Source organism: Henckelia pumila, chromosome 1, assembly GCF_033568475.1.
Source record: "Henckelia pumila isolate YLH828 chromosome 1, ASM3356847v2, whole genome shotgun sequence".
Taxonomy (NCBI): Eukaryota; Viridiplantae; Streptophyta; class Magnoliopsida; order Lamiales; family Gesneriaceae; genus Henckelia; species Henckelia pumila.
Genome location: NC_133120.1, coordinates 137300993 through 137318055, shown reverse-complemented (window position 1 = coordinate 137318055; position 17063 = coordinate 137300993). Strand labels below are relative to the sequence as shown.

Genomic DNA, 17063 nt, shown 5'->3' with positions numbered 1-17063 from the left:
ACTATAGCTATACCTGCGTCCGTCGTCAGCCCACTGATGGTGACTATCCCGCAACTAGGGGCACACCCCTGCTGCAGCTCCACAGCCTTGAGCACTGCTCCGCTACTATGTCAGACACTGTCTGACTATACTATAATATTTTTCCCTACTCCAACTCTAAAATAAGAGTACCCAAAGCCCTAAAATAGAGCCACGTGGGCGAAGGAGAGGAACTCGGAATTCTCACCAAATGAGGAGCTCGGACCTCATATTTATAGAGCATGTTCGGACCGTCCGATTGCCTCATCGGATCATCCAATCTCCGCCACGCATCCAACCAATTGCTTGCAACCATACACCTGTCCAATACACTGTTCGGGCCGTCTGAACTGGCTCTTCGGATCGTCCGAACATCTCCCCGATGATGTCACCAATGAAGTATTATTTTGGTACAGCTGGCCGCATGAGTTTGGATTGTCCGAACCCACTTCGGACCGTCCTAAGTCTTCAGAGCCTCCGAAGCATGGCTCCGTCCATGTTCGGATCCTTCGAACTCAAGTTCGAAGCGCCCGAACCTGCCGAACCATACCCACCATTTTTGAGTGTCCTGGATCCATTTCTGGACTCCGTTAATCCATTTGAAATTTCCTTAATCATGTTTTACTTAATCTGAACATGATCCTTAAATTAATTACTCATTAATTGTTAGTTTTGGATACGGGCTACTACAAAGTGTTTGTGTCTATGTGTCAGTTTTTATTGTTCGTTTGAGTGTTTGTTTCTAGAGAAAAAAAGGTGAAAATGAGAAAAGAAAAAGAAAAATGGTCTATGATGATGAGTTGGAAAAGGAAAAAGAAAATATAATCTAGTATTGGCGACATTGTATCTTGAGTTCTCACATTTTATGTAATATAGCCTTGAATGTCGATAATCCTGATCATTAGAAAAAATTATGTGGATTTTGTAAGAAGATTAGATGATTTGATCTTTAACTTTGGTGATTCACATTTGAGACTAAGGTAGATTTTTACAAACAGGGAAATGATTTAGATAATTTTTGTTATTGAGCCTTCAAGCCTTTTAATTTTGTTAGCCTTTCTTTTGTAGCCTTGAATTGAAAAATCCAAAACCCAAAATGAAAGCCGAAGAAGCAAAAATCCAAAGAAAACACAAAAAGATGGAGAATGTATGAAGTAGATGAGTCAAAGAAATATCTGAAAGCGCATTGAAATTGATAAACCTAGCCTACTCAGTACTACAGAAATTAAAAATGTCCAATTCCCTTTGCCAGAATTCTGAGATATGTTTACCTTGAAAATATATTGGATACTTGTCTCCTATAAAATGTTCTTGAGCCTAAAAGAACTACCTAATAAGTCCTTTTGATCTTTGTGAGTAAGGGTTTAACTTGGTGGAGAGTGTGCTGAAACAAAAGGGCGGGGTTAATGACTCTTTGAGGCTTACTGGTTCTATGATTTGATCGAAAGTTAGGTGGATAGACAAGTTTGACTAATCACGCACGCACGAGAACTCTTGAGAAAATTAGCTACACGTGGATTAATTATTGAACATCTGAGGCCGGTTGATTTATTAAATTTTTATTGTTTTCTTTTGTGCTGTCTAGTTCTTTGTTTGTTTAATTGTTTTGTTTTGCTCGGGACTAGCAAAAGTTTAAGTTTGGGGGGATTTGATAAGTGCAATTTTTACAATTATATTTTATATGAATTAGCTTGGCTTTTATTATGTATTGAACGATATTATGTTTTTTCCTTGTTGTTAGTGTTGTTTGCATGAATTGGAGTGGAAACTATTTTATTTGAATTAAAGGACTCATAAAGTGCAAACAGAGGTGAATAAAAGAGTGAAAAAAAGGAAATAAATGCACAGACTGGCACCCCAGCGCCGATTATCAAGCGCTCCAGCGCTATACGGACCTTTCGAGAAAAAGAAAAGTCAAAGTATCAGTACCCAACGCCGTTTATCAAGCGCACCAGCGCTGTGATTTGGTTGTATAACTATTTCAGATTAGTTCTCTTAGGTTGTTATATTTAAGTTTACGCTGATTTATTTTGATTATGTTTTATTAAGTTAATTGCATGTTTAAACTCTTGATTAGTAGGTGATCATAGTACGGGTCACTACAGGCGAGTAAAAAAAAGTTATACTTCAGATGTTAAAAAACATGGGCTTCACTACTTATTTTTTGTAACTTTTTAATTCGGCATAGTCAATTTGATGAAGTAATAAATTAAAAAAATTATAATTTATATAGGTGCTCAAGTAATTAAAAAAAAGAGAGAACCGAATAAAAGAACTACCCTCATCACTTCATCATTTTTACGTTATTAACTTTTACAGTCTACAGTGAAAAAGAAACATCACGATCCTTATTTTCTCTAAAACCCTAGGCCGCTGATTTTGAGTCTTCGACGTTCTATCGCGCCTGAAACAACTCGATCCTACTACTACAATTTTTTTTTTTTACAAATAAATAACTAAATATTTAATATAAAATATTTTTAAAAATCATGCATCTAAAAAGAATAAATAAAACAATACTTAATATAATATATATATAATTAAAATGTATATATATATATACATAATAAATAATTACTTTTTAAAATAATTATAAACATAAACAATTTTCCATAAAAATGTTCCCACTAAAATCCATAATAAGAATTTGCATGCAAACAAAATAAGTATAACTCATGCAATAAAATCATCATCAACCTCTCAATAAAAATTCTCACCTAAACTCCATAAACCCATAATTAAATCATAAAACATGTGCGAAAAACATAATAATATTCAATTCATTGAAAACTTGACTAGAGCGATGGTCACGGGCTAGCCAACTGTCGGGATCTCATACGTCCTCACGGCCAGTCGGAGCAAAATCAGTATCTATGTGCTCACCTTCACCATTTAAGTCTAGTGAGCTTAGAGGCTCAGCACGCTCTATCTCATAATAACAACATGATTAAAAATAATGCATCACATAACACATGTACGATACATAATAAATAATATATATACATGCATGTCCTAAATACATAGCTCATGGTCGTCTCATAACATAACATACATACTCATAACATAGTCATCATGCATCATAATTAGGGCATATCATAATTTAAAAATCTGAAGGTTATATCCATGATGTGTGACATGTCATGTCGATTGATCAATCTAAAACTAACGTACGCGGCGGTGGGATCTCCACCTCTTGGCCTTTTCATCAGGAAAACATTATCATAATCGTATGGAAAGGCAATCGGGCTCCAGTATCCCGACCCAAAGTCCCGTATCATATGGAAAGGTCGGGTCTAGGAATCCCATCTCCAATCCCGTAGGTTGTCACACACCCACTTCAACTCCCTTAAAATATTTTTCATAGCCCAGCATCACACATATACATATAGCATCATGCACATACATAAAATTTTTCATGATCTTATTGTCATAAAATATTGCCCGTAAATATATATTTAATTATTTAATAATAAATGTAAAAACAATAATTTTTCATACTTAAAATATTCATGCAATAATTAAATATATATTTACGGACCATGCATAATTTTCATGGATTGGTTCAGGCTGCTGACTCCTTAGACTTAAGCCCATTAACTTGTAGACTGACCCAAAAATTCAAAGACTGACCTAAAATTCCCATGGGCTCCCAAGCCCATAAAAATTATTGGGCTAACTTAAATAAATTATTTAAGTCCCAAATTAAATTATTTGGAGGCCCAAATAATTTTCTAAACATTAAATTCGCTCAAAAACCATTTAAACTCTTAATTACTTAAAAACTAAAAATACCCGAGCCCGCCCCACCTAACCCGGACCCGGACTCTACTGACCCGACCCACTACCTACCACACCCGACCCGGACCACCCCAGCCCGGCCTAGCCCGAAAAGAAGGAGCCCAGCCCGAAACTCCTCCCCTTACCCCTTTCTCGGCCAGCAGCTTGAGCAGTTTCACGAGATTCGTTCGTGCCGCCTGCTCCGGCAATATTTGGTCGTGCAACCACCGCCCAAACGCAGTACACTCAAAGACGTTTCCAACAAGCTAAAAGCCAGACCAAACCATTGAATATGGAGTGAGAACGAAGCTCTGCAATCCTGACCATCTGCAGCTCGCACGCAGACGCGAGCAGTTGCCAAACTTTCGTTCGTGTGACTTCCTCCGACCGCCAAAGATTGTAAAACCACTTTTGAGACTTAGATAACATCCTAGAGGTTCAAACCCAACAAACCACGCATTAAATAGTGGCCTGAGTAAGGAGAACGAACCTTCCTTCCTTGCAACCCTGAACCTGCGCGACACGATGACAGAAACACAACCGGTCCGTTTCTAGTCTATTCCAAACTCTAGCGACCTCATAGCTCAACCCTAGGGACCTTATTACACCCCTTAACCATGAGCCAGTAGACCCTGATTGAACCATGTCAGAAAACGTGAAGAAAACTCATGAAGGAAGCATGAAAAACGTGAATAACTTATGCATACATGCAAATTCATCACAAAAAAATCAAACACACATGCTAGATCAATGGTTTTCATGAAAGATCAGAATATAAAACTTAAATGGTGGCCAAGAATAGAATTCAAACGTGCCTTGATTTATTTTCGAAGTAGAAACGTGATCGCGACGCGTACGACGAACACCGGGACGAACGGACTTTAAAACTTCAAATAAATCTTCAAAGTACTTATGTGTGCTGTGAGTTTTCTGGTAAAAACGATGGAGAAGAAGGAGATGGCGGCTAGGGTGATTAAACGTGAGTTTTGGGGAGCTAGGGCAGATTTTTTTGTTTAAATTATGCTTAGGATAATTAACCAATTAATATCCTAGTAAAAAAATATATTTTCAAACTCCTTAATACACTAGAAAATCTGATAATAATTCTAAATCTCGAAATATTAACTTAAGGGATTTTTAAAAGTCCCTAAAAGTCAATAAAAGGGTTTAATTTGGAGGAAAAAAAATACTATATATATATATAATTAATTATACTAAAATTTTCCTAGAATAATACCTTAAAATAATATTTTAAAGTCCATAAAAATTTCATAAAATATTTTTGGTGAAAAAACAATATCTCGTACGTCCACGGTCCCGTCTACGCGGTAAAATAAATATTATTCCTAAGAATTTCATAAATAAAATAAATACGGGTTAACTGAGATAAATAATATTTAAATCATGCAAATAAAATCACATAATTCACATAAGGTCATTTAACCCATTTACTAAATTCTAATTTAATTATTTCCTACTTATGCATGCGAAATCACCTAAGAAAATTCTGGGCGTTACAACTCTCCCCCCCTTAAATTAAATTTCGTCCTCGAAATTAGATTACGTACCAAATAACTCCGGATAACGAGTCCTCATGTCGGCCTCGGTCTCCCAAGTAGCTTCCTCCTCGGAATGATTCAGCCACTGGACCTTGACCATCGGAATAGACCGCGTCCTAAGTCTCCTTTCCTCACGAGCCAAGATCCGAACGGTTCTCTCCTCGAATTCTAGCTCTGGTGTCAACTGTAGAGGCTCAAAATCCAACACATGCGACGGATTTGACACATACTTCCGAAGCATAGATACGTGAAACACGTTGTGAACTGCCGCAAGGCTCGGCGGTAGGACCAAACGGTAAGCCAACGTGCCAATCCTCTCTAAAATCTCAAACGGACCAATATACCTCGGGTTGAGCTTACCTCTCCTACCAAAACGTATCACGCCTTTCATAGGCGAGACCTTCAAGAATACATGATCTCCCACGGCAAACTCGAGGTCTCGTCGTCGTTGATCAGCATAATTCTTCTGACGACTCTGTGCGGTCCTCATCCGCTCTCGGATCTGAGCTACAATATCCGCTGTTTGCTGCACAATCTCGGGTCCTAGCAATACCCTCTCTCCAACCTCGTCCCAATGCACATGAGATCTACACCGTCTCCCGTAAAGAGCCTTGTATGGAGCCATACCTATAGACGCCTGAAAACTATTGTTATAAGTAAAGTCCACTAAAGGTAATCTCAACTCCCACGAGCCCTGGAAATCAATCACACATGCCCTCAACAAATCCTCAAGTGTTTGAATTACCCTCTCCGACTGACCATCTGTCTGAGGATGAAAAGCAGTGCTGAACAATAACTTAGTCCCCAAAGCTGTATGCAGACTCTTCCAAAATGCAGAAGTGAACCTTGGATCTCGGTCCGACACGATGGACACTGGAATACCGTGAAGTCTTACTATCTCCTTAATGTAAAGTTCTGCAAACTGAGTCATAGTAAAAGTAGTCCTCACCGGCAGAAAATGTGGAGATTTGGTGAGTCGATCGACAATCACCCAAATCGCTGTCCATCCTCTAGTACTCCTCGGTATCCCAACTACAAAATCCATAGAGATGTTCTCCCATTTCCACTCCGGAATGGGAAGTGGTCATAACAATCCCGCTGGTCGCTGATGCTCTGCCTTGACTTGCTGACAAGTCAAGCATTCGGAAACAAACTGACCAATATCTCCCTTCATACCCGGCCACCAATACAAGGTCCTCAAATCTCGGTACATCTTCGTACCCCCTGGATGGATGGAATACGGAGATGCATGTGCCTCTGACATGATATCTTCTCTCAATTGATCAGTACTCAGTACCCACATACGTCCTATGTATCGAACAATGTCATCATCCACTGTATAAAGGAGACTACCCTTCAACTCATCCTTGCGCCTCATGCGCTGCAACTGCTCATCAGTGGTTTGTCCCTCTCGAATCCGATCCTGTAGAGTCGGTTGTACTACAAGAGTGGATAATCTCGGTGCGTGCCCACTGGAGTAGATCTCTAGGTCAAACCTCTGAATCTCATCCTGTAGAGGTTGCTGAACTAAAACACAAGACAACACTGAATTCTTCCGACTCAAAGCATCGGCTACTACATTAACTTTACCAGGGTGGTAGCTAATGTCACAGTCGTAGTCCTTAACTAACTCCAACCATCGGCGTTGTCTCATATTCAACTCCTTTTGGGTGAAGAAGTACTTGAGACTCTTGTGATCAGTGAAAATCTGGCACTTCTCACCGTACAAGTAATGTCTCCATATCTTGAGCGCAAACACAACAGCTGCAAGCTCTAAGTCATGTGTCGGATACTTCTTCTCATGAGTCTTCAACTGTCTCGATGCATAAGCAATAAATTTACCATTCTTCATAAGAACAGCACCTAAGCCCATCTTAGACGCATCTGTATACACCACAAACTCCTCATGATCCATTGGCATTGCCAACACTGGTGTAGAAGTAAGTGCCTCCTTAAGCTGATCAAAGCTCCTCTGACACTTTTGGCTCCAAACATACTTGGCATTTTTCTTGGTCAATGATGTCAAGGGTACTGCTACAGAATAAAAACCCTTGATGAACTTCCGATAATAACCGGCTAAACCCAAGAAGCTGCATATCTCAGAGGCATTCTTCGGAATCCCCAATTCTGGACAACCTCGACTTTTGATGGATCCACTGCTATGCCCTCCTTAGAAACAATGTGGCCCAAGAATGCCACCTGCTCGAGCCAAAACTCGCACTTGCTGAATTTTGCAAACAACTTCTGCTCTCTCAAAGTCTGCAAAGCTGTCTGCAAATGATGTCTATGCTCCTCCAAGCTCCTCGAATATATCAGAATATCGTCGATGAAGACAATGAAGAACTGATCAAGATATGACCTAAAGACACGGTTCATGAGATCCATGAAAACCGCTGGAGCGTTAGTCAGGCCAAATGGCATCACCATAAACTCGTAATGCCAATAACGTGTCCGAAAAGCAGTCTTGAACACATCCTCCTCTCTGACTCGAAGCTGATGATAACCTGATCGCAGATCGATCTTAGAGAACACCGAAGCTCCCTGCAACTGATCAAATAAATCCTCTATCCTCGGCAGTGGATACTTATTCTTCACGGTGACTCTATTCAGCTCTCGATAGTCAATACATAACCTCATGCTGCCATCCTTCTTCTTCACAAATAAGACCGGCGCACCCCAAGGTGACACACTAGGGCGGATAAAGCCCTTCTCCAAAAGCTCTTGTATCTGATCCCGCAACTCTTTCATCTCAGTGGGAGCAAGACGATACGGTGCCTTAGAGATAGGCACAGTACCCGACATCAGCTCAATACTGAACTCCACCTCTCTGGCTGGTGGAATTCCTACTACATCATCCAGAAAGACATCCGGAAACTCACAAACGATCTCAACATCTACAATAGATTTAGAAGACGGCTCATCCGCTGCAACTACTAAACTTGCAAGGAAGCACTGACAACCCTTGCGCAATAAATTCTTTACACGCACATAAGATATGACATGCGAAGCACCACTGCTCTGAGCTGCAAAGAATATGAAAGAATCTCTGCCTGACGGATTCACTGAAACTGATCGCCTCCAAAAATCTATCGAGGCTCCATTAACTGATAACCAATCCATGCCAAGAATGAGATCAAATCCTGACATCGGTAGAACCACTAGATTGGCTCTAATCAGATTCCCCTGAAGCTCCAACTCAACACCATTAAGTACACTAGATGTAGTAAGAATCTCGCCAGATGGCAAGGTAACGTCATAGCCAATAACAGCATCCTCAGGTATGATGCCTACCCGCCTAACAAATTCTTGAGAGATAAACGAATGCGTAGTTCCTGAGTCTAGCAACGCATACGTATAATTACCTCTAACGAGGATCTTCCCTGCATTCAGAAAATGTCCCAACGCACATACAACTTAAGAATAATTAATAAATCCCATAATTCATAACAATGCCCTTAAGAATACTATTACCTAAATTCGTATTCATTTCCTTTTTATACTATACATGCAAGGACAATTAACCCAATTACTAACACGTAAAATGAATTTCCCATGCAACTCATAATAGACATGGAACTATCGAATCTTAAATACACAAGTTAGAATTACCCGTGATCAAAGACATGTCTGGGTCAGCCTCCTCTGCCTGCATGACATAAACACGTCCCGGGATGTTCCTCGCATTAGGGCAGTTCATCGCAACGTGCCCCGGTAGCTTACACTTGTAACAGACACCTGAACCAGCCATGCACTGTCCCGAATGAGGCTTCTGACAAGTCTTGCATAAGGGAATACCTCCAGGATTTGGGGCGGCTGCCCCTCTCTGCTGCGGCCTCTGTGGGCCTTGCTGCCTCTGCTGTGGTCTGGGAGGATTCGGGCCCTTAACCGGCCCAGTAAACTGCTTCTTCGCCAGCTGCGAATATTGACCATGGAAAGACAGCTGAAACTGCCTCTTCTGCTAGTAAGATGCTTGCATCTCCTTTCTCCCTTGATCGGACCTCAAAGCTCTCTTCACTTCTGCACTATAATTCGCCACATCAGCCATGAAAATGTCGTGCTTGATATCCGGTCTAAGCCTATCAGTAAAGTGCCTCAGCCTCTCCTGCTCGTCATTCGCAATCAGGGGCGCGAAATGACATCCTCTCTCGAACTGCTCACATATTCCGCAACAGACTTGTCTCCCTGAAGGAGACTCATAAACTCCCTGATCAATCTGCCTCGTTCCTCTGCAGTGTAGTACTTCTCAAAGAACATAGTCCTGAAATTTGCCCAAGTCAGGGTCGTCAAGTTCACTCCGATTACAGCTTCTTCCCACCAAAGAGCTGCATCCTCCTTAAGCATGTAGATAGCACATCGAACCCTGTCAGCATCAGTGACTCCCATATAGGCAAATATGGTCTCTAAAGATCGGATCCACTTCTCAGCAACAAGTGGATCGGTAGTTCCCCTGAACTCCTTGGGCTCCTGCTTCTTGAATCTCTCTGCTACATCCTCCTCATGAGACTTCCTCGGCTGAGCAGCCTGGTTCTCGAGCAGTCTCGTAATCCTGGCCCATAAGTTCACACTGGCCTGCTCAAATGGAGTAAGTAGAGGTGGATTCTGGTTCGTCTCATCGCCATTATTGGGGTTGGTTTCCTGAGGATTCCTTCGGGGAGCCATGCTGCATTTTTCATAAATCTCTCACGTGATCGCAATGCATAACTAAGTATACTTAAAATTTTTCATACTTTAAACCAATATATCATAAATCCTAAGCCCCATAAATAAAAATAATTAAAACATTAAAACTTACAGACTGGTAGTGCGACTTCTGAGCTCCACGCAGTAGGCTAGTACCCTCCAAGGACCGCACTCTGATACCAAATGAAACAACTCGATCGTACTACTATTTTTTTTATATAAATAAATAACTAAATATTTAATATAAAATATTTTTAAAAATAATGCATCTAAAAAGAATAAATAAAACAATACTTAATATAATATATATATAATTAAAACGTATATATATATATATATATACATAATAAATAATTACTTTTTAAAATAATTATAAACATAAACAATTTTCCATAAAAATGTTCCCACTAAAATCCATAATAAGAATTTGCATGCAAACAAAATAAGTATAACTCATGCAATAAAATCATCATCAACCTCTCAATAAAAATTTTCACCTAAACTCCATAAACCCATAATTAAATCATAAAACATGTGCGGAAAACATAATAATATTCAATTCATTGAAAACTTGACTAGAGAGATGGTCACGGGCTAGCCAACTGTCGGGATCTCATACGTCCTCACCGCCAGTCGGAGCAAAAGGCTCTACATCAGTATCTATCTGCTCACCTGCACCATTTAAGTCTAGTGAGCCTAGAGGCTCAGCACGCTCTATCTCATAATAACAACATGATTAAAAATAATGCATCACATAACACATGCACGATACATAATAAATAATATATATACATGCATGTCCTAAATACATAGCTCATGGTCGTCTCATAACATAACATACATACTCATAACATAGTCATCATGCATCATAATTAGGGCACATCATAATTTAAAAATCTGAAGGTTATATCCATGCTGTGTGACATGTCATGTCGATTGCTCAATCTAAAACCAACGTACGCGGCGGTGGGATCTCCACCTCTTGGCCCTTTCATCAGGCAAACATAGTCATAATCGTATGGAAAGGCAATCGGGCCCAAGTATCCCGACCCACAGTCCCGTATCATATGGAAAGGTCTCCGGGTCTAGGCATCCCATCTTCAATCTCGTAGGTTGTCACACACCCATTTCAACTCCCTTAAAATATTTTTCATTGCCCAGCATCACACATATACATATAGCATCATGCACATACATAAAAATTTTCATGATCTTATTTTCATAAAATATTGCCCGTAAATATATATTTAATTTGTAGTAACCCAGATAACATTTTAAGATAATAATATGTTAAACATGATTAAGGGTTGGAGTTTAATCAATTTCGGAGTGTTATTGGACTTCAGAAGTAAAATTTGGGCTTTTTAATTTTGGGCCGGATAGTAAGCTCCGATCCCAGATAGTAAGCTCTGATCCCAGATAGTAAGCTCCGATCGGAACGGAAGCTCCGATCCTGGAACGGAAGTTCCGATCCCCAGCTGCCAGAAATGATCGATGACTCAGTCGCGAGTTTTGACAAGTGTCGATCATAGAGCAGATCGGAAGCTCCGATCGTAGATCGGAAGTTCCAATCCTGGCGTGGCAGACATGCATGCAATGAGCTGGATCGGAAGCTCCGATCCCGAAATCGGAAGTTCCAATCCTGGCCGAGAAATTTGGCTATAAATAGGGCCGTTCAGAGTTCATTTTCAATTATGAATTCCCGAGTTTCTTTCTTCAGTTATATAGTGTGAGATATACACTTGAGGGCCCTATCGGTTATAATAGAGGTTCTGGAATAACCAAGGTGTGGTTATAGTCATCCGGGACTAGCGTCTTCAAAGGGCTTACTTCGGACGAAGGTATGGTCCGGGAATCGATTTATGTTTTGGGAGTATTTATTAGCTTAGTTAAGGCTTATAGAACTTGTGTAGTGATACGGTGAACTTTTGAATATAGGCTTGGAACCTAGGATCTACTTTACTTGAACTAGCCTAGAGGTACGTACACATTGACTGAGATTGCCAGCGAGTATACATGTTTATATGTTGCATTTATTTGGCATTATTATATGGCATGATGTATGCTTTACCGTCTTCTATACTCATATGTCATGTGCATATACACGTTGAGCCTATACCTTGTTATACCTGATTATAGAGCCGCTCAGCTCTATACTCGATAGTCTGTCACTGAGAGTACCACGACGGCGGGGGCATTTATGTCTGTCTACTCTGGTGTACTAGACGAGTGTGGTTGCACCCAGAGGTTGATCCGTGCGGTGGCAGCACTCATATGGCGCCGGTTCTGAGCATGACTTTTCAGATGATCTTTTACCAGTCATCATGTTGCATGCATTATATACATATGTTTACTCATGTCTATGTACTGGGCGTAGCGCTCACGTCCTAGTTGTTATCTTGGACACCCTATTCCATGGGGCAGGTCGCAGGATGGATGGAGCTGGTAGTTCAAGGCAGGACTAGGGAACAGGAGCCTTGAGGAGTTTTTTATACAACATGATTTATTAGCTGTATAATGTTTACTTTTAAGAATTTCGATATGGTTGTATCACTACAAATTGAAGCCTGGATTATATTACTAAGCTGATATGTAAATTATGGTTAAGTTTCCGCACGTTTTTACTCTGTTAAGTATTTTGCTGTATTAAGTTTAATGCATGCTATTAGTTGCCAGTTAGTAGGTGATTCCATGCAGGGTCACTACATTTTTGGTATCAGAGAATGCATAGATTTTGGGATTGGTACTTGGGATTTAGTTTAGTCTTGAGTAATTCTTGCGCATTTGGGATTTTAATGTGCAATTCTTTTCAGGATATGGCTGACGAGAGTCACGGTAGTGTTGGCCAGGGAAGTGGTCATCATCATTGTCGCCATCATCATCAGGATGATCAACATCGTCCTCATGAGGGTCGACGTCGCTATACTATTAATAAGTTTATGCAGGTAGGACCGAAACCCTTAGTGGGAGGCGAGAATCCTGAACAAGCTAGAAGCTGGATGTCTAAACTTGAGAGCACGTTCCGAGCTTTCGAGTGTACTGAGGAGCAAAAACTGGAAGTTCTAGAATTCGTTCTAGAGGATAGAGCACGTTTTTTGTGGGATGCCAAGGTTGCTCAGGCACGTACTGAGAGATGACAGGTGACTTGGGGGGATTTCTGTCGGGAGTTTCAGAAATTGTATTTTCCTCCGGCTGTTCGCCAAGCACGATCTATGGAGTTGCTTACTTTGAGGCAAGGATCAATGACTATTGATCAGTATCAGCAGCGATTTCTTGATCTGCTACCTTTCAGTCCCCATATTAATGCGAGTGATGCGTCGAAGTATGATATCTTTCTGCAAGGCCTGAACCAAGATATTTACGCACAGGTTGTCATCTGTGATGACCCGGTATCTTATGAGACTTTGGTGAACCGTTGCCGTCTTGTGGAGACCAGCAACAGGCGTGGACAGTTGATGATGCCAGCACAGCCTAGTGGATTTGTTGAGCCTCGAGCTCAATCTATTGTGCCATCTGTACCTACGCCTTCTTCTACTCCTACTACTTCGTCTGGTTCTCGTGGTTCACGAGGTACTTTCCGCTTTGGGAAGAAGAAGAAGAAGGAGGAGTTTTGTAGCCACTGTGGTGGGAAGCATCCTGCAGCTTCATGTCGGAGAGCTACTGGGGCTTGTTATATTTGTGGTTAGCAGGGACATCTGCGGAGAGATTGTCCTCAGCATATGGTTCTGCTAGTGGATCGGGATCCCAGGTTGGATCTCAGGCTTCTACTTTTCCACGTCAGCAGCCAGCACCACAGAGTTCTTCTGGTTTTCGTCCCCAGACTCAAGGGCAGGTGTTTGCTCTGTCTCAGGAGCAGGCTATTGAGGGAAGCGATCGCATGTTGGCAGGTAACTTCTTGTTATGTGGTATTCCTGCACTTGTATTAATTGATACTGGAGCATCGCATTTCTTTATTTTTAGTCGCTTCGTTAAGAGACATAGATTACCTTACGTATCATTAGATATGGATTTAGTTGTATCTACTCCGTTGGAGCAGGAGGTAGTAACTAAGCGTCTAGTGATGGGTTGCCTTCTAGAGTTTGAGGGTAATGTGTTATCGGCTAATTTGATGATATTAGCGATGACGGATTTTGATTGTATTTTGGGAATATATATGCTGACTTTGTATCACGCTACTCTGGATTTTTATTAGCGTCTGGTACAGTTTCATCCCGTTGAGGGTGATAGCTGGTACTTTTATGGTGAGGGTGCGCGACCTCCGATGCCACTTGTTTTGGCTCTGAAGGCATGTCATGTCTTGGAGTCAGGTGGGGAGGGCTACCTCATCTATGCAGTTGATATGTCCATGAGTAGTACGGTTATTGATCAGCTACCGGTTGTCAGCGAGTTTCCTGATGTATTCCCTGATGAGATTCCTGGTTTTCCTCCGGTTAGAGAGGTTGAATTTGGTATTGATCTAGTACCAGGAACTACACCTATATCCCGAGCACCTTATCGTCTTGCACCGTCAGAGATGAGGGAATTGAAATAGCATTTGCAAGATCTGCTTGATAAGGGATATATTCGTCCGAGTGTTTCTCCGTGGGGAGCACCTGTTTTGTTTGTCAAGAAAAAGTATGGATCAATGCGATTATGTATTGATTACAGGCAGTTGAATCGTGTCACCATCAAGAATAAGTATCCTTTGCCGCGGATTGATGATCTGTTCGATCAACTACAGGGTACTTCTGTTTATTCGAAGATAGATCTGAGATCTGGATACCATCAGATGCGGGTACGAGACTCAGATATATCTACGACTGCTTTCAGGACCAGATATGGGCATTATGAGTTTCTGGTGATGCCATTCGGTTTGACGAATGCACCGGAAGTCTTTATGAATCTGATGAATCAGGTATTTTGAGATTATCTGAATAGATTTTTCATCGTCTTTATAGATGATATTCTTGTTTATTCTCATGACAAGGATGAGCATGCACAACATTTGAGGATTGTTCTACAGACGTTACGAGATAAGCAGCTATATGCGAAATTGAGCAAGTGTGAATTATGGCTTGATCGGGTAGTATTTCTCGGTCATGTGATTTCAAGTGAAGGGATATCTGTTGATCCTAGTAAGATAGAGGCAGTGCTGAACTGGTCTCGTCCGACAATGGTTGCTGAGATTCGTAGTTTCTTGGGTCTAGCAGGATATTACCGTCGGTTCATCGAGAATTTTTCACAGTTGGCCAGGCCTTTGACTCAGCTTACACGGAAAGATGTTGCCTTCATTTGGTCCTCGGATTGTGAGGAGTCATTTCACGAGCTGCGTAGACGTCTTACTACTGCACCTGTGCTAGCTCTACCTTCTGGATCAGGAGGTTATGTTGTCTATACTGATGCCTCTGGTCAGGGGTTAGGATGTGTTTTGACACAGCATGGACATGTTATTGCCTATGCTTCTCGACAGTTGAAGTCGCATGAGAGTAATTATCCAGTGCATGATCTCGAGTTAGCCGCCATTGTATTTGCGCTCAAGATTTGGAGACATTATCTTTATGGCGAGAAATTTGAGATATTTACGGATCACAAGAGTTTGAAGTATTTATTCACTCAGGCAGAGTTGAATATGCGGCAGAGACGCTGGATGGATCTCCTGAAGGATTATGATTGTGAAATCAAATATCATCCAGGTTCTGCTAATCTTACTGCTAATGCCTTGAGTCGGCAGGTGAGACTGTCTGCACTTCAGACTAATGAAATATCTCATATGATTCAAGAGTGTTGTTCATTGAGTTTTACGCTCAAGCACAAGAAAGGGAGGAATGGGATTCGTTTGTATAATATTCTATCTGAGCCAGCATTGTAGTCTCGGATCAGAGATGCTCAGATATCTGATGTTAAGACTCAGCGATTGGCACGTCTAGCCAATGGAGTTAATACATCTGGATTCCATTTTCAGGTAGATGGTTTATTGTGCCTATCCAATAGAGTGGTTGTACCTAATGTTGCGGAGCTCAGGAATGATATTCTATCTCAAGCTCACAGGAGTCGATTATCAGTTCATCCTGGAAGTATGAAAATGTATAACGACTTGCGAACTAGATTCTGGTGGAAGGGGATGAAGCGAAGTGTGTATCAATTTGTTTCGAGATGTTTGGTTTGTCAACAGGTCAAGGCTGAACATCGACGACCAGGTGGATTACTGCAGAATATTGAGATTCCCGAATGGAAGTGGGAGCACGTAACTATGGATTTTGTCACCCACTTACCTATGACGTCACGTCAGTGTGATGCTATCTGGGTCGTTGTTGACCGTTTGACGAAATCAGCACATTTCATTCCTTATAACCGTGAGTATTCTTATGATCGCATGGCACGCTTATATATCCAGGAGATAGTGCGATTACATGGGATTCCAGTGAGTATTGTCAGTGATAGAGATCCGCGATTTACTTCACGTTTTTGGGGTAATTTTCAGCAGGCGTTGAGTACCACTCTGAATTTGAGCACTGCGTATCATCCGGAGACTGATGGGCAGTCAGAGCGCACTATTCGTACGCTGGAGGATATGCAACGTTCTTCTGTCATGGACTTTGGTTTATCTTGGCAGGATCAGTTACCATTGATTGAATTTGCCTACAATAACAGTTATCATCGTAGTATTGATATGGCACCTTTCGAGGCATTGTATGGTCGACGGTGTCGTACTCCGTTATTCTGGGATGAAGTCGGGGAACGGAAAGTCGAGGGTCCTGAATTGGTGCAGCAGATTGTAGAAAAGGTAGATTTGATCAAGCATAGGATCAAAGTTGCTCAAGATAGACAAGCCAGTTATGCGAATATTCGCCGCAGGCCACTTCAGTTTGAGCCTGGTGAATATGTTTTTCTGCGAGTATCACCTTTCAGGAAGGTGATGAGATTCGGTGTGAAAGGCAAGTTGTCTCCTCGTTACATTGGGCCTTTTCAGATACTGGAGAAGATCGGAGATGTTGCTTATCGTTTGGCTTTACCGCCATCTCTTTCCAGTATACACAATGTTTTTCATGT

General features: G+C 41.2%; 1 protein-coding gene across 1 annotated transcript; it reads right to left on the bottom strand.

Annotated features, from left to right (window-relative positions):
• Positions 1–6438: 6438 nt before the first annotated feature.
• On the bottom strand, positions 6439–10013 carry LOC140874065 (uncharacterized). Its single transcript, XM_073277342.1, has 6 exons — positions 9513–10013; positions 8964–9267; positions 8717–8734; positions 8150–8641; positions 7077–7385; positions 6439–6926 (listed from the first exon to the last, which is right to left on the bottom strand). The coding sequence occupies exons 1-6, from the start codon at positions 10011–10013 to the stop codon at positions 6439–6441; spliced, it is 2112 nt and encodes a 703-aa protein (XP_073133443.1).
• Between the last annotated feature and the right edge of the window lie 7050 nt (positions 10014–17063).

What these genes read in the sequence shown, in the direction of transcription:
- LOC140874065 (XM_073277342.1), bottom strand. Translation starts at nt 10,013, where the DNA reads ATGGCTCCCCGAAGGAATCCTCAGGAAACCAACCCCAATAATGGCGAT. An exon ending in ACAAGTCTGTTGCGGAATAT is followed by an intron (nt 9,268 to 9,512) that starts GTGAGCAGTTCG and finishes CAATATTCGCAG; the next exon opens with CTGGCGAAGAAGCAGTTTAC. An exon ending in ATGGAGACATTACTTGTACG is followed by an intron (nt 6,927 to 7,076) that starts GTGAGAAGTGCC and finishes TTAATGTAGTAG; the next exon opens with CCGATGCTTTGAGTCGGAAG.